Below are 18,876 nucleotides of genomic sequence, written 5' to 3' on the forward strand. Positions count from 1 at the left end.
CTTTGTGATTGGTTAGTACTACAGGGCGGGTAATCGGTCTGCTTTTGTCTGGCTCATAGGGCGGAGCCTCTGTTTGCGTAGTTGCCCTGAACATCAGGGTGAAACATTTATACCCGGTTTCACAGACAAGTTTAAACCTAGTCCTAGAATAAAATGTAAATCTGAGCTGTTTGAACTGAAATAAACTTGGACTGACTGATCCTAAAACGTGCCAGTCCCTTTGTTTTGTCTTAAGATGAACACCTGTACTGTTTTTTTCTCAGGCATGTTTATAACAAATACTTAAATGTTCTAATTGGACTATGGCTTTATCCTGGTTTAGGCTAAGCCCTGTCTATGAAACTGGGCCTTGATGTCATATATTTACAACCCAAAATGTAGTAATAAAATTATAAGAAATGTGTTTCAATCAAAGAAAATAATTATCCATGGGAAAATGTTATTTTAGGAACTCTTTATGATAAGATCAATTGGAAAAAAAGCATGGCTCTTACCTTATAAATGTTGCGTCCCCAACAATGTAAAAAATAAATTTAAAATTATTAGCATAATATATAACTCACAAATGAGATTTAGACATTGATTTAACTTTGTGTGATATATTCTGTTATTTTTCTTATTGTAAACATAACATAGATTATATAGGAAATGTATTTATTTTATTGGGAAAATACTATATTCAGAAAATTTCTAATTTCTTCAACATTACCCAAATTACATAATTTACGTTGTGACATTAACTACCTAATTATAACACTAAAAAATATTAACATCAAAAGAAAAGTGTCAAATTTGTGAAACTGTATTATGATCTGCTGAATGTTATGCAATTTGATTTACTACCTCTGTACTTCTTGTTTTATTAATTTATTCTTCCTATATTATTTCTGTATTCATAATGTCAGTTAGTTTATTCTTGTTTATACTTGCTAAAAAAATCCAATTTGAGGTCATATAGGATTTATAATAAATGCATATTTATAAATATCACTATTTAAATATGTATCTGCATGAAAATGGAAAGAAAAATATTTTCTCCGTTTTCTGACAGGAGGAGCGATATCAGTATTTACTGAAAAATAATGAAAACTACACTTCAGAAGACATTTTACACTTCAATAGTTTGACACCTGTACTCACTAATCGGTTTTCTTTTATTCAGAGGCAAATAATTAAACATAATTATAACACATATACACAATATAGGTCAACCTTATAATAAATATAATCACAAATCATTCCCATTTGTTGGTATAATATCATCATGATGCTAAATTAAACAAAAAAAATAATTAATGTTCATTCCAAACAGTTCAAAATGTCATGATGTTTTTATAGAAAATTGTACTGTATACATCTTTCTTGCAGTATCTTTACACCCCTGAAAAACCATGTCTACTGCATATTGAATTAAACACTTTGTAAGCATTAATCTTGATCTTACACAAATATTTGTACATCTTTTTTTATAAATAAAACGACTGGCAGGAGACATATTTGAACTTTGGAGTAAGTCATGGGATATTAGGGGAAGTTTGCATATGTTGGTTGTTTAATGTGGCGTTGCGGAGCGACTGGACAAACTACCGTAGGAGGGTTTCACCACTTCTTCCATAATCACAGCAATGGTGTGGCACAGCTCTTTCGCCTGGGAGACACCAGAGATCAATATAAGAGCAATCTCATTAACCATAACCAAATATCAATAAGTCCAGCTCTTGAAAATGACAACATGTATATTGTATATATCATCTACATACGAACCTGCTTTAGACTGAAGCTGACAGTCCTGGGTTGAGTCTGGCCACTAAAACTGATCTCAACTGATGGCAGTTTGTCTTTTTTGGGACGGATTGAGCGCAAGGACTGCACATCCTCCATAGACATCGTCAAACACACATTCTGCAAAGTTTGTGATTGTTTAGATATGGTTATGGTATAAACACACAGTTAAGATCAAAACATCAATGGAACTGAACTGGAGGGTCATACCTGTGATTTGGGATCAAGGATTTTGATAAATTCATGGTTGACTGCGATCAGGGAGGGAGAGGGGCAGCTGCGATGACTTACTTTCTGAGCGGTGAAGACATCGAATCCAAAGGAAGGCAGCATACTGACACTTTCTGGAAAGTTAAAGGGTTTGTTTATATGGATATAAGGACGTGGAATCAATAAATGAAATGGTTTACCAGCAGGTTTGTTCACTCACTGATAAAGCGAGCTTTTGCATCAAGATGGCTGAGGGGGCCTAAAGTAGAAAACTGTGCCCGTATAGTAGCAAGAAGTCTTTCATCATTGGAGTTGAGCTGATCCATGCGGGGAAGGTATTGCTTTACCTCAGCACTGAATATGAAAATTGATTACATGTAAAGATGTGATGACATGTAAACAATGATTTGACTGTCAGCTGAAACGACTGAAAAGTTTCACTGAACGGTTTAGGGATAAAAAAAATGTTTGGGATATATCAAATTACTTGGAGGGTAGATCAGTCAGGCCAAGTGCAAGGTGTTGAAGAGCGGTCAACTCTGCCACCTGCTGGTAGACTGTAGCACTGTTCGTGGGCAGCAACAGCTTCCCTCCCAGATAGTTAGCCACAAGCTGAAAAACATTAGATCCATCATACAGTACATGAAAATGAATTGTAGGTTGGTAAGATTTTTAAGAGTATAATCAATTAGATTTTAATAAGAGTAAAACTCTTATGCTCACCAAAGCTACATTTATTTAATCCAAAATACAGTAAAAAATAGTAATATTGCGAAATATTGGTACAACTGAAAATAACGTTTTTGTTTTAATATATTTAAAAATGTGATTTATTTTTGTGATGGCAAAGCTGAATTCACTTAAGTGTAATATGCTGATTTGGTGTTCAGAAAACATTTCTCATTAACAATATTTTCATATAGAATTGGAATCTGGTGAATAAACTGTTGCATTTCTTCTGTAGCGCTATACACCAAACTTTAGAATTGTAGTGTATCAATTTGATTTTAATGGTAGTGTATACAGTACATTTCAAGATGTATATCTTGGATATTCATTCATGTAAACCAGGGGTTGTGTTGTTATAACTTTAATATTTTACATAATAATGAATTCTAAAGCGAATGTTTTCGTACCAGCTGGTAGTGGAACTCCAGATAAAGATCATTGCTGAACTGCATGGGCTGTTTCCAGATTATTCGATGAAAGGAGAGGGAGATGGAGCCATCATCCAGCAGGAAGTCAAAAAGATACTCATCGGCATGAATTGGTCGATTCACATCACCTAAAGAGAGGGATTCGTAGTAAAGACAGTATGACATACTGGTAAAAAAAAATAAATGTATAGCCTGAATGCACTGTTAGTCGCTTTGGATAAAAGCGTCTGCTAAGTGCATAAATGTAAACGTAATGATATGTGAATTTGTGTTCAAGTGTGCATAAGAGTGACTAGAGATATCTTACCCCCCTTCTTAGTGGCATGGATGGAGAACTCCTTCACTTCTGCTGAATTTATGACGCCCATCTCAGCGCAAAAGTCTTGTAGCACCTCAAATGCGACCTACAGAAAAGCAAAAAAGCACTACATGTAATCAACAGGTTATCTGCATAGAATGAAAATAGAACGAGCGGTCCTCACTTACACTAAAGCTGCGAATCTTGCAGGTAAATTCGATTCCACTAGGCAGCTTTATGGGCAGCCGCCGGGAGTTCCTCCCAGCCTGCGGAGCAGAGAATACAAGTTCACATACCTTCATACCTGCTTTGTTTAGCATCTTTTCTTTCCTCATGTGTCTTCACTTACCAAAATGGCCTCCATCTCTGAATGTGAAGGGATATGTCTGCGTCCTCCGAAACGGAGTGATCGTCTGAGATTCTTTAAACACACACTTGCCAGTTCTGTAAACAATTATTATATTCACATAACCGAATATGCAAACACAAAAAAGCTATTATTGATACAATTAGGTGCAAATAACTTTCTAATCATATAGTATAGCAAAATCCACAAGTGAATACTGAACCTTGAAAAGGGTGGTTGGCATCCTGAATGATGGCCTCCAGGTGGAGGGTGCAATATGGCAGGAGAGTGTTGGAACATGGGAAGAATCCGGTCACCAGATTGAACAAACGCCAGCCACGGGTACAGCTCTCCCTACGAAATCAGCTAATTAAATGCACATTCAAAAATCTAGGGCTGGTAAAGTTTCAGAATTCTTTAATGTGTCCTACCAAGAATTAAAAAAAAAACATTTACTGACCACAATCTTTTGAATGGTAGTGTACTGTACATATAGTATTTACTCACTTCACTGGGTTTTTTGTGGTCTGCTTGATGACCTGACAGTAGATCTCATCTCTGAGGAACTCCTTCTCTTTTCCCAACTAAACCAAAATGAAATTTTGGTCATGAAACAGATGTCAAGATTCTCTCAAAATAAAATTTGCTGTCCATTTGGAGGGAACGCTTACCTGCAAAATGGAGTTAACACAGTCACTCTCTGTCTGATTTTTCTTCATAGGCTGATCCATCATAAACTGCATCAAAACTACAAAGAGACTGCTGGGTAAAATACTTTAAATGGAATGGAATCAGATTCATTCTGATTGGTCAATCTGTGATCAAATATTTTGGGTTAACGACAACTAAATATAATGAACACTTACCAGGCAAACTATTTTAAATAGTCATATTAGTTTTTTAAGGCTTTTTTATTCTTTTAGTTTAAAGTCAAGTCGATGATAAATTCATTTGATTTATTTTGTTAATTTAAATTACATACAGATTAATTTTATTTTTAATTTATGTAATGCATTATGTATTAAGTGGGATAATGTACAGTTATACACTATAAAAAAAGTTGTTGCCTTAAATATTTTAAGTACAATCAACTTAGCTTTATAAGTCATTTTAACTTGAATTACATTAAACTGACTTAAAAACACGAGTTGAATCTTAAGTTCTTATGTTGAATAACTTAATATTGCTTAACTTTTTTAGTAGGTCATTATAGCAAAAAGTAAACCCTTTTACCACTTTTATCACCTTACCAAACTTGACCTCTTTGCTTCTTCCTGGGGTTCTGATTTTATTTTACATGACTGCACAGTATCCCAGTGAACCCACATTTTTTTCAGTTATAATGGGTGAACTTACAGTAAGTCTGTTTTTCAGTACATTTGCTAACATACCCATGAAGTTTTGAGTCCCAAGACGATTGAGATCATTGTCTGAGAAAAGGATCAATGATTCCTGAATAGGATTCTAATAAACGAAAACACAGCAAACAAAAATGATCAAAAAAATATAAAATCCCAGCATGCATTGAGTGAGAGACTAAGAGATGCATACGTACTGGAGTGTGTTCCACCATCTCATTAAAACTTTTGTCTTTGTTTTGTCTGAAAATAAGAAAAATAAATCAATTTCAAGTGGCGTTTGTGGAGTATGATGCAAACCCCTCCGCTTTCCAGAAGATTTCACCTGCTGGAAGCATCTGTGAAGAACTTCCTGGCAAATTCAGTCATGATATACAGCTGATGATCTGATTCAGATCTCACGTTACTGTATACACTGCTGGCCACTGAGCGGGCAACAGGGGTGTTGGACACAACACTATTAGCAGGTATGATGGTCACAGGGCTATTGACAGTCGTGTTGATGACAGGACTATTGGCTGGTACACTGGTGGAGGAGCCAGTGAGTCTCATACTCTTTTTCCGTTCAAGCTGCCGCTCCATGTTGTTGCTGTGGTAGTCTGGTGGGGCACAAGGCTGAGTGACATCCACTGGGAAGAGTCCAGAACGGCCCCCATTGGAACCAAACATCCATCCTGCAAAGATAAAAAAAATAAAATAGCAAATCCCTTTTAGGTTTTATGCTGTATTACTTATTCATACACACATGTGATATTCGATATACAAACATGTCACACTTTAGCTTTTTTTTTTTTTTAAACCATGCACTAAATGTTCTTCCTAAAAATATGTGTCCTGGGAAATAACACTTGTGCCATGTCACTGCTGACAGGCCTAACATCTGTAAACTGCCGAAATTAATCTAATCTTATCTTTAGTGTATTAACAAATTAGAAAGCCAGTTTTAATTGTAATTGACATGTAAACGTTTGGATTAACCAATGTTTTTTTAAATGTTATGATTTTGTAGCTAGAAGCATAGAAATTTCACATATTCATTTTTAAGGTAAAGTTTAAGGAGATCCACAATCTGAAATGGTTTTCTCAAGTTCTCTTCTCACCGTCCTTGAGGCCGTCCATGTTGAGGATTTTGATGACATCGCCTCTGTGAAAGCTCAGCAAGCTCTTGTCATCTGTCACATAGCTTTTCACAGCAATCACATAGTCTGAGTTCTGTAAGATAAGATAAGTAAAGATAAGGTAAGATTCACATTAACTATTTTTTTTTTTTTTTTGAGAATTTTGAAATGAAAACGATGCACAATAATAGTTAATGTCATGGTTAAAGTCAACATGAAACCACAACCCGTTTTACTTGTTAGAGCGGAAGAAAAATAAACGTGGTGGGATTTAATTGTTTCAATAGTGAAAAAAAGGTTTTGCATATCAGGATGGAGGTGGTTGAAGGAGAAGGGTTGAGAAATTGAAAAACAGAGCCAGAGTTGTTTCAGAGACTGAGCAATTTGTGTTTTCCTATGAATAAAATGTACTGCATTAACCATTCCTTATAAGACCATGAAAGTAAACAGGGTCAGGTATGGTGACTTTAAGTGAATAATGAAAGCTACTTATGTTAAGGGTAGTATCACGGCACCGTAATCAGCTCCATGAGGAAGAGATGAATCACAGCAGCGATCTGTGGTGCCTGTCGAGACTGAAGCTCTAACTCTTCACTACTCAAAGAGATCACAACTTTATCAGCCCCTTGTTGCTGAACTGACAACACCTGTGAAAAACTGAACAGTATAAACATATGGTTATATAAACTACAACACTATAGAATATTAGATACAACTGTTCAATTGTTTGGGGTCAATGTTTTTTTTTTTTTTTTAAGAAAATAATACTTTTATTCCACAAGGAATAGATCTTGGCAGCAAAGACATTTGTAATGTTACAAAAATACATTTAAAACTTTCTATTCATCTATTTTTTTAATTCTATTATCTATTGTTATTCTCTTTAAACTTTCTATTTATCAAAGAATCCCGAAAAAAAGGTCAAAATCAAGGTTTCCCAAAAAATATTAACCCTACATTTTAATATTAACAGCTATTTTCATCAGTGCTAATAAAACAAAACTTTCTCTAATTAATTAGCTGATTTGGTGCTGTTTTCTGAAGGATCATGACTAATGGCTACTGAAAATTCAACTTTGCCATTACAGGAATTATTTCATTTTTAAAAGTGTTAAAACAGAAAACAATTATTTAAAATTTTAAAAATATTTTTTTTATAAATTTACAACACTATGTAAATTTGGGCACTCTAGCGGTTAATAAACAGAACTGCATGCATCCCGCGGAAGAACATTCTAACCGGAGCTACTTCTCCAAGTTTAAGTCTATTTTGCTAATTTTGAACAAAGAAAAAGTGACACAGTGTTGCTTTAACACAACATGTGTAGCCTGTACCTGTAGCTGTGCAGTAGTCTGAGGTGTTTAGGGTTTATGCCTGAAGCTCTGGCCACTTTCAGCAGTCTGATTCCTCTGTGTGACACTCCCAGAATCTGAGCATCTCCTCCATTCCCCACCTGTTAAAGCACACATGCAAAAACATTTCAGAGTGCTTAACACATTTCTGTATGCATGTTTATGCGTATTACGTAAGCAAAGCCAAGTATTTCACCTTCACATTAAAGAGACGTGCAAAGTAATTAGACCAGTTGTCTCTTGCTGCCATGACAATTCTTTTCTTCAGGGTGTCATCGAGTGAATTGATACTGGTTCCGATATGGAAGCTTGCTGGTAAGAGAAACACACAGAGACTAGCTGAATTGTCCATAATAGCTTAACTGAATTATTATTAGATAGGTACATTGTAAAAAAACAGCATCCGTCATACCCAAAAGATCTTTCATTTTACGCCTTTCCTCGCGTGTAATCCTCAGACAAGAATCCGAGTAAGTGTCTCGCATGATCTGCGGTTTACAAAAACAGTAGATAATGTGTGGCCCAGAATTTGATGTATACAAACTAACGTAAAATACACTTATTTTGAAACTTTGCATTGTTGATCAAATCTAATGCTATGATTGCTACTGACCTGCTCACAGAGTAAATTAAGAATGTATGGGTGGTTGAATTTTTCCCTGGGATAAAACAGCTGTGTACAAGAAAACACAAATCGATTGAGGATACGTAAGTTAGCCAGAAGCAGCCATGATACCCTTAGTGGGAGTCATGCAAAGTCACATAAAACTCTCTGGACTTCGTTACCTCCTTGCGCAGGAAGAGTTTGCCAGGCATACTGGGGTAGGAAAAGTAAACGCTGGCAGAGAATCTGTGCAACTGGGAGCGAACACTCTCCTCCTCAACCATCTTGTTGAACTGATCTTTAGGAACACATAAAGGTTGAGAAATTAGAAATCATATCACCTTAATGTTTGAAATTCAGAGATTAAAATCTTCACAGCTTTCTTCAAATTTGCATACGTATATCTAACTTTTAAATATACGGAGCCCCGCACATGACATGCAGGAAAAAATATTAGGCTAAATCGTGTGCACGATTTACTAATTCGTTCCCTCAATGTACTAAAACGTGCACACGATTACTATTGCATTCCCTTGATTTACTATTTCGTTCACTCGATTTATAAATTGTGCGCACGATTTTGCAAATCGAGGGAATGCAATAGTAAATCGAGGGAACGCAATAGTGATCGTGTGCACGTTTCAGTACATTGAGGCAACGAATTAGTAAATCGTGCGCACAATTTATTTATTTTTTCTTGCATGTCATGTGCGGGGCTCTGTATAAATAAGGTCATAAGGGTCAGTCATTTGGAAAATCTGGAATCTGAGGGTGCAAACAAATCAAAATATTGAGAAAGTTGTCTAAATGAAGTTCTTAGCAATGCATATTACTAATTAAAAATTAGGTTTTGATATAATTACCGTAGGAAGTGTACAAATATCTTCCTGGAACATGATCTTTATATCCTAATGATTTTTGGCATAAAAGAAAAATCTATCATTTTGACCCAGATTTTGGCTATTGCTACAAATATACCCCAGCAACTTAAGACTGGTTTTGTGGTCCAGGGTCACATATGCATACCCAAGTGTTACAAATTATAGTTTTTATGATCCATCTATCCAAATATCCCCAAGACTACACATTTGCTTAAAAAATGTTTTTTATAATAATAAATATTTTAGTTTTTTGATTTCTTAATTGTTATGCATATCTTATTTAAAACATAAAAACAGATAAAATGCTATTAGTTTCAAATACATCATACTGTATTTCTATGTAAAAACCTTAATACAATTAATAATAAAAACAAAATTAAGATTTTAATTGCAGAAAGGAAAAATTTGTGAATAAGTTAATAAATAATAATCATAATAAATGACTAGTTTTTCAACATCTAGAGTATTTTAATTACAGGAAGAAAAAAATTAAACACCTTTATTTCTTATTAATTTTTTACAATTTCTAAATAAATTGCCAGCTGGAATATTTTAAATAGAGAACGACTATTGTCAGTTTTTCATTTTAATGCATAATACCTGGCAATATGATAAAAATGATAACATCCGCTGAAACCTAAAAAGTAGCAAATTATTTCATTTCATCTCATGTTCAGTTAATTGTGCTAATTATGATTAAAGAAAATTAACTAACATGATTTCAGTTATACTTGATGTACTATGTGTACTGCAATTATGTTAGAAACGACCCCTATATATAAGATGTGAATCACTTACTAGGAACAGGAGGAGGCATTGCTGGTGGGTCGGGGATGTTGGGAGGTGGAGGAAGGATGGGCTCACGAGCTCGAGGCAAAGCATGTGTACGCTGCGAGCCGAAGAGATCAGCTAGTGAACGCTGCTTCTGCCTCATATCGTTAGAGATCTCACGAGGGCCATGGGACTCAGGCGGCTGAGGGGGTGAAGGAGGCTTCTGTTCCCACTGTTTCTGCAGCACAAAAAAGATTTATGGTGAACGTCTGCATCCTTGACTTCGAGCTCAAAAAGTCTAAAACACTAGATTATGGCATGTCACTCGGGTCTGTATCATCTACCTTCTGGTTAGAGACAGGTCCCTGAGATTTGAGAATGGCCAGTGCCTCTTCTTTGGGGTCATTTTTCTTTACAAAATGCTTGGCCGGAACCCTGTGAAGATCAAAGTCCTCATTATTCCTCCATTTACAGTCTGGGAATCACTCCAAGTGAAAAGGTCAAAGCAACAAAATATTATGCAAGTGATCAGTAACAGCAGAGTTTGCATTAAGTCAATATGAATCTCAATTAACAACCCATTTTAATTCTGTAGTGACACAGGACTTGGGAATGGAATGGATCATGAAAAGTGGTATCTAGGTGGAGCAAGCTATTGCTTTACAACAATTCATGTCAATTCTTGGCCCACCTGACAGGCTCGAAGGCTTTAGGCTCTGGAGAGGGCCGGCTCTGGTACCGCTTGATGATCTCTCTAATGTTACTAGTAGGTTCTGGTTTAGGAGATGTGGGTTCTGGAGATTCTGGTTCAGGTGTTCGGATGTTAGGAGGTTCTGGGAGTGGTTTTACTGGATGAAGAAGGGTTTATACATTTTAAGACACATTATAATCTTAGAAGACTAAAGAAGACATTAGTATGAAGACCACAATGAAAAACGGTCTTGTGACAAACATCTGACCTTTAGTCTTTACTGGTGGAGGTGATTTGGGTTGGGTCACCTCCGGCGGAGAGGCATATATCAGTGGCTTAGCAACCTTTGGCGCAGACTTCGGGCGTACTTCTGATGTTCCTGAGATGCATAAAGATAGTGAAAATCTGATCTTTCATGCAGTTTTATTTTAGCCAGTTTAAGGATTCTGATTAGACAGTGTGTACTCACCGATCTTTTGAAAAAAATTCCTCTTATCCTGAAAGGAGCCTTGATCTTCTGGGGCCCTGAGATCCACCTCTGCCTCATGCTGTACCTTAAAGAACAAATTAAGTCATTGCAAAAAATCTGCAGTGTAAACATACGGTTGAAGAAAACACAGGCACTGATCAGTTTCTGTACCTCTGGATTGCGGGGCTTTGGGAGGGTCTCTGGGGCTTTTTTGGGGGCCTGAGGAACGGTTCTTTTTTCCTGGGGCCGGCTTCGGGGTTTGGGTGAGGGTGAGCGTGAAGGTGAACGTGCACGTGGAGGAGAGCGCCGCCGCTGACGTGGTGACTGTCTCTTTGACTCTCTCTCACGTTTCCGCATCTCTTCCTGCTGCTGCTTCTGGGACAGTGTCATCGCCTGCATTGTCATCTGCTGAGCCTATAGTGAAAAATAGATTTATGTCTCTACTTTATGTTGAATGAACTCATGTTACAAATGTAAGAACATAATGTTATACCAGAAGCAGAGCCTGTTGATTGATAAAGTCCTGCTGCTGAGAACCCAGCAGCTGCTGTGAGTTGACAGCCGGAGTTGCAGCATGCATGGCTTGTGGCATGGCAGTTGGCATCATCATAGCTACGTCCAAAACAAGCAGTAGGAAGAGGGTCAGAATTTAACAGTTTATGTTATCAGAGAAGCACAACATCAGCAGGATGCTTACGTTGCATGGGTTGCATCATGGGCATAGTAGGCATCATGCTTGGCATCATTGGTGTGGCAGCATAGCCAGCCATGGCGGGATTCATTGGCATTCCTAAATGATATGGGGAGTTTGCAAAATAAATTCAAATGTCAGGTCCAAAATAAATGTCAGGTCTTGCTGGTCTTGTTTTAAATATTAAAATTAAAATAAATAAAACAATAATTAATGTTAAAATTAGATGTTAAATTAAAAATAAATTATATTAACTAAAAATGCAAACTAAATTATATTATATATATTCATTCATATATTTATTTTTAATTTCAATTGTTCTACTGTTCTATTAAAAATAGCTTGCGATGTTCCTCATTTGTAAATTGCTTTTGATAAACAAGTCTAAATAGATAAATACAATAAATATTCTGTAAATAAAGTGTTTAAATTCAGCAATCTTATTTGTAACAAAGAAATTGGATAATTATTATATTGGCTTCACTGCTCTCTAAATATCTGGAGCACGATCGATCGATCACTACACACTAATTAAACAGACACAAACTGTACCTGCTCCGGTGTACATGCCGGGCATCATACCTCCGCCTCCCCTCATTCTGCGATTCAGCATGGCCATCCGTTCAAAGTCCTATCAATAAAAAAGTAATAAAAATGCAGATAGTACGACCTCAGGCCAGCCCTCAGAGATAAAAGGCAATGCAAGTAGATCTCAGAGTTAATAAGTGCCAAAGCTATGTAATCTTTGCTGGCTTAATAAATGTTAACAACATATCCGTGTAGCCTAGTGATGTTGAGACATGTTGAGCTGTGTTGCTCTTGCATGTGACATGAGTTTGAGTCATGACTCCTGTTCCATCTCTACAAATGTAAAACAATATATAAAATATAAAAAATGTAAAATATATATAAATGTTAAAGAAAGGCAACATAAGCACACTTATAATTTACTAAAATCTACAGATTTTTATTTGCTCTAAACAGATATGTTGCTGTAAAATAATGACTATAAACTGTACAATAATGTTTATATATTTGAACTGGATGATACTGACCGGAGGACCCTGATCAAACACAGAATCAAAGAGGTCATCAACATAAGCATCCATTTGTCGACCTCGAGATCCTGAAAGAAAGATTGTTTCAGGAGTGTCCTTTATAAAGTCAGAGTGAAACAGTCATTTTATTTACTCTACAGGGAGAGTCGCTTCCCAGCCCTCATACTTTAGCTTTCATTTACTGTGATTTCTTTTATCGTCCCTCTGCAAATCTATGCAACAGATCATGACTCAGAATTTACTGTCTGTTTCCTATGATTGGACACTCACCCTGGGATGTGGAAGAGGGTTCATAGGTGTCCCATGGGGACGCTTCAAAGGAGGGGAAACCAGGGGCTTGCATAGAGGGAGCAGGTGGTATGAAGTCATCCAGGTCGGTGGTTGCCATACTGAAAAAAAGACATAATGGATTAAAAAGCAGTTATTTCGCAGTTTCCTTTTGAATGACCTTTCAGCACTGAGCTCTATAGAGGCGTACCTGTCGCCTGTGTTGCTAAAGAAGTAATCGGTTTGAGCAGGTGGGTGTCCCAGAGGCACATCAGCCTCCACTCCAGCCAAGAGATCCATTACAAAATCACAGCCAGCCAGGTCGGCCCAGCCCTCCCCAGCCAGCAAAGACACAGACCAGCCCCGTGTAGCTTCTTTCAGACCCCTGAGAGAGAAAAATATGACATTAAGAAGTATTGGTGAATCTCACAAAAATAACTAGATAGAACTAAACAACTAAATGAATTACATATGAAATAATTCTGTTGTATATGCTGCATATTATATTGCAATTTTAAAATAAAATCAATTACTATTTAATATTACACTTAATTTAAATGTATAATAGTTAAACTGATTTAAATTACAATTTGCCAAATAATTATTTAGTATATAATTACGTGTAATTTTATAGTATTCATTGAACATATTATAATTGAATGAACTTAATTATTGAACATCTTACTAACCCCAAAATTTTAAACCCCAAATATGTCTACAAAATAACCTAGAAAGCTAGAATGAAGCTTTTTTTTAAAAGCTTTTAATGCGTTTAATGCTATTTTAAATAAATAAATAAATACATACACATATCATATCATTTTGTTGCATTATGGAATTGAAAAAAAACTTGCCCAGTTTTCATGAACAAGATTTTTTTTTTTTTTTGGCAAGATTCATCCACAAAAGCAGACATATCTACCTACCTGTAGCTAAGAAGCCAAGAGGCCAATTGTTCTCCTGTGGTCCAAGACTCCGCCTCCACAGTTAACCTTTCCTCTGAAAAATAAAAACAGTCAACATCAAATAAACACCATACTTTAATAAAACATTTATACTCCAACATATTAATAATAATCAATTCTCTTGGAATGAACAGTGAAACTGGGAATCCAATATTTTTTGCTGAGAATCAGCTCAGTTTTCTAAGAAAGCTACAGCCCTCACCATTGAAAGTATTAACCTCCACCACCATCTTTCCTTTCCTCTGATTGGCTGTCCACTCGAGTTGACTCGGAGGGTGCCGTCTGCAGGCCGGGGAGGGGAGCTGGAAGGATGTGAGGAGCTTGTGCTGGCACAGAGAGCGATACTCCCCTGGACCTTGGTCGGACACATACCTGACAATCATAATAAATATTATTTTTATTTCTGAAGATAACCAATAGCTCTACAGAAACACTAACTCCTATCTGGCCTTATTTATCTATTGATCAAAAGTCAATTTGACAATCTGTATAGTTTACTTAGGAAATTTAAAACTGAATAATCGACCAATTGCAAAGTTATATCAGTCTGCTCTCTTCCTGTTCTAAAGCCCCCTCTTTTGGGTTTGTGATAAAGACCTACTTGAGCAGGGGTTTCTCCAAGGCAGGAGAGGGTGTAAAGGCACTCAGACAGCAGGCCAGGAGCAACCAGCCCCGCAGGTCACTCTCTTCATTATCCCCGTCCCAAGTGTGGTACACCAGTTGTGCTAGAATCTCATCTCTGATGCTGGGCCGTAATTGGCTCTTCTCCACAATATAGTTCCCTAACATCTGCTCTTGCCATCCTGTCAGATCAGAGTCACCTGTGAAACGCAGGATCTAAAGGAGAACATAGATGAGGAAGGATTCATTCAAAATCCAAGATTTCATACCCAACATTTCAGTAAAGCTTTATTTCGAATTTCTGAGGTTCTGTACTGACCAGTTTGTAGATTTCTAGAGCTGTACGGGCATCGTCAGGATCCAGAGACGTCAGAGGCTTCTGAAGCGGATAACTTTGCGGCTGGCACCATCCGTCCTAATGGAAAGGAAAACAGATAACTGCATTAAAAAAATGGAAGCTATTGATTCACAGGTATGGAAATTGCTCGTGAAGCGAAAGAGCCCAAAACTAGGTCGGATGTTTTTTAAGTTCTACCTTCAGGACTTTGTCGGCATATTGGGAGAAAGGGTGTCTGTCAATGTCTTGGGGCAATGAGAGGTTGTGTTCTGCTTTGATCTGTGGCAGAGCTACTTCTGTTACTCCTGATCCTTGAGGACGTCCTGAGTCAACAATGTAAATGTGAATACAAATATGAGCACGGTTTTTCCCCAAAGCAATATAATTACAATATAATTAATTTGAGTGTGAACAATGTCAATCATTCTTAAACTGAATACTTTTATTCAGCAAAGATGCATTAAAGTAATCAAAATTGACAGTTACAAAAGATGCTTATATCCATCAAAGAATCCAGAGTTATTTTAAACTGTAATAACATTTCACAATATTCCTCTTTTTAATGTATTTTTGATTAAATAAAAGCAGCTTTGGTGAGTATTAAAGAGTTTTTATTTTTAAATGTAGAGTTTTGTCAAATTTTAACAAAATCAGCTGCTGGTTAATAAAAAAAAAAGTAAGGAAACACCTTTGAGGATCTTGAATTCAGCTGAAAAGTTTCACATGGTCAAACCATTGAAAAAATAGCAAAAATAACAGGTTGCTTTAATAAACATCTTTAATCAAAGTTACTTTGATGACAAAAAAAAACCTCACAATTGACTTTTAGGCACTTTTACAAATAAAGATGGAAACCCTTTTATAGTACTTTCATTCAAGTGTGTTTGATCTAGTACTTAGACTTTTAATTGAGTAAAATGACACAGTACTTCAGTCTTTAATCTCAGTACTTTTAACTGGTTCTGAAGCATCAAGGATCTCACCTGCTGCACTGCGTAATCGAGCCGACAGGTCTGCCGGGATCTCCAACATTCCCACATCCTTCAGGTAAAATATAGTATTTCATTCTTTTGTGTTGTTCAAAATTAACTTTTTTCACTCTGAAGTGACCAGTTAAATTATGTCCAAGTCCATAAAAGTCAGATGCTCAGAGACCTTGAGCACACAAGTCAAAAAACAAAAGAAAATAAAAAAAATTGTAAAAAAATATGAGGTCTCACCATCTCTGAAGAGGAAAATGTCGGTTTTGCTGCTTCCTTCACTCTTGATCTACCAGTATGTTCCTGATCAAATCAAAACACAATCAAAAACACAATCTAACATTAAAAAAGTTTGATATTAAGCCACTCTCTGGACATTTGCATATTACAGTGTTTCATTCCTTCTTGACATTTATTTTGTAAAGCTATTCCACTCATTTATTCTATTACCTGTCCACAACATAGTATGCAAAGGTAAACAGGACTATTCTTAGCAGCTGGCCTTCTTTTATATCCTAGAAAGACCCTCCCTTGACTCGCTCCTCCCCACACAAAAGAATTACATGAAATATGAGACACCAAACCCATTTTTTATCTTATCATTTAGTATTATCATTGTGTTTGATTAGCCTTTTCTGTTTTGTGTATCACTGTTGCCAGAAAACAGTGTGCGGAAAATAAACCCATTGATTTTTACATACTGTAGAAACAAATCTGAGAGTATCCTGGAGTGTTGATTTTTTGTCTGTCCCAGTGAATTATTTTTATATTAAACAAGTTAACTTTTATTGGACAAGCAAAAATACTATCATACAAAATATACACGAAGCTGCTAAACCCACTGAATGAGGATCACGTCACAAACCAGTCTTACCACAAATGCATAACAAAAGTGATTTGACAGTCGAGTGCATCACAGCTGAGGAGGACATAGTCCAAACTGTATAAAACAATGAGGGGTAAGAAGGAAACAGAACTGAAAGCAGCAGGTTACATAACATAGTGGATCATTTAAAAAGAACTCACTACCAGTCAAAGGTTTGGATTGATTAAGTTTCTGATGAACATATTTTTGTTCATAGATATAAACTGAATTTGTTTATTTTTATGCATATTCTTTTTAATAGACCTGACAGACAAATCTCAGAACAGAGTGCCATGAACAAGCTTTAATGCAAGAACAGCTCAAATTTCATAGTCATTATATAGATGGAAACCGATCAAACAAAAAAGAAAAAAAACCCATTTAAAAGCTTTTTCCAGCATATCGCATTATACAAATCTTTAAGTCTTAAACTGATATGTGATAAGATCTCTTTCTTATTTTCCACCCTAAATTCTCTCTGTATCATTAATCTGTCTGTTTGCTATTAGCATGTGTAATATGGATAAATATTAAACACTACCTACCTAAGATGATATTAAAACAAACGTAGCCGTCCTCATGTAAAGTACTCCAAACACAAGAGAAGTGGAGTTTAGGTGGGTCTTTGCAGGAATGAGAGAGTAAGTGAGGAATAAAGAGAGAATCTAGGATCAAAGATGAAAGGGCAGGCAGGCATTCTTATGTGTGTACACACTCTTAAACAGCCCGTGACGCACTAGAGACCAAACACGCCACATGAATCAGAGAATAAACATAACTGTATTCAAATTAATTTTTATTAAATTAATTAATTTTTCAATGCAAGTTTTGCATTGTGTAAAATGTAAAAAAAAGAAAGAAAGAATGAAAACCACCATGCTTTTTATTTAATTTGAATAAAAAGTATTACAGCATTACTCATCGAGGATGAGTAATAGGAAACTATGGGTGCCATTTTAAGAGCAATAGATTGAATTTCACAATCTCATAAATTCACTCAGCACACAAACGGTCCAAAGTCCTTCCAAAGAGTAAAATATATTATAAGACTCGTGAAACATGATCAAGTTACATGTAATGTAAGGAAACAGTAATCAATATTCAGTGGCTCGTATGACTATCTTGAAAATGTATTTGACTGTCATTGCATTGGATAAAATATAAAACCAGTTGGCAAGAATTAATATAATGATTACTATAACAATCCATTATTTAGAATAAGAGGAGTGAGGCTGGAATTGATTGCTTCCTATTAGCTTCCACATATTAATAATGTGGCCGTAGTTACCTAGCAATAGACCATATAGGTAAACAGTTAATAAAGTGAAGTGTGTAAATTTATATATATGCAAATTAAGCCAAGAAGAAGCTACAGGCACACAGGGAAAAGGATTGAAAGAGCTAGAGATAAGGGGATAGATAAAGCTCTCACCGTCCAATGATGTTTTTTGATGGTGTCTCTCTGGTGATCATCATAGCTGCCCAGAAGTTAGTGAAGGATTGCTTTCATTTCTTGTAGTACTTTCTGTAACAGAAAGAGCGCGCCACTGCTTCACATTCAGAATTCGATTCGCTTCTGTATTTATCATGCTCTCAAGGTTTATCAAATATGAAACCGTTGCACATACCGAGTCTGGTGGCCCCTGATGTGGGACTGAAAGAAACAGAAGTTTCTTCAGTAGATGAAGCTGTGAATGTTCCTCTGGATGGTGACTGCTGCCAATGTTTGGGTGCTACTCCATTTTTCCTCTACTCGCTGATACAGACTCTCCAACACCTGTGTGTGTTCACATTAAAGGAAATCATAAGAGGGTGGGATCTTTAGTGTTATTGTAGTAAATGAATGTGTCAAAATAACCCAGGCTGTGGTAAAGAGTTATGTTACTGTATTTTAGTACAGTACTCTGCTCCTATAGTCTCCAGTAGAGTCACTACTTGCTCTTTACAAGACTGGTGTGCAGGTCTCTGGGCCAATAATACACCATGTCTGAAATTAGAAAAAAAAAATTCTAGAAAAATGTGGTTACAATTAATTTCTAAAGATGGTGGAGATT

The 18,876-nt window shown here is 36.2% G+C and overlaps 1 protein-coding gene across 2 annotated transcripts; it reads right to left on the minus strand.

Annotated features, from left to right (window-relative positions):
* Positions 1-1,110: 1,110 nt before the first annotated feature.
* myo15b (myosin XVB) lies at positions 1,111-17,487 on the minus strand. 2 transcript variants are annotated; one of them, XM_059532603.1, is made up of 42 exons: positions 17,368-17,487; positions 16,198-16,260; positions 15,961-16,018; positions 15,176-15,300; positions 14,960-15,055; positions 14,621-14,856; positions 14,222-14,391; positions 13,981-14,053; positions 13,266-13,439; positions 13,058-13,176; positions 12,785-12,855; positions 12,282-12,360; positions 11,736-11,828; positions 11,532-11,650; positions 11,210-11,452; positions 11,039-11,117; positions 10,838-10,948; positions 10,570-10,726; positions 10,223-10,313; positions 9,906-10,116; positions 8,409-8,524; positions 8,236-8,295; positions 8,035-8,110; positions 7,819-7,934; positions 7,605-7,723; positions 6,785-6,926; positions 6,252-6,363; positions 5,477-5,825; positions 5,349-5,394; positions 5,185-5,257; positions 4,465-4,541; positions 4,301-4,377; positions 4,017-4,147; positions 3,797-3,891; positions 3,636-3,713; positions 3,457-3,553; positions 3,129-3,277; positions 2,480-2,604; positions 2,213-2,346; positions 1,993-2,126; positions 1,765-1,902; positions 1,111-1,648 (listed from the first exon to the last, which is right to left on the minus strand). In XM_059532603.1, the coding sequence occupies exons 2-42, from the start codon at positions 16,198-16,200 to the stop codon at positions 1,553-1,555; spliced, it is 4,848 nt and encodes a 1,615-aa protein (XP_059388586.1). In that variant the 5' UTR covers positions 16,201-16,260; positions 17,368-17,487; the 3' UTR covers positions 1,111-1,552. The 2 variants fall into 2 exon arrangements, with proteins under 2 accessions (XP_059388586.1, XP_059388585.1); XM_059532602.1 differs by having other exon boundaries at positions 11,039-11,123.
* Between the last annotated feature and the right edge of the window lie 1,389 nt (positions 17,488-18,876).

The sequence above is a fragment of the Carassius carassius genome, chromosome 40, assembly GCF_963082965.1.
Source record: "Carassius carassius chromosome 40, fCarCar2.1, whole genome shotgun sequence".
Taxonomy (NCBI): Eukaryota; Metazoa; Chordata; class Actinopteri; order Cypriniformes; family Cyprinidae; genus Carassius; species Carassius carassius.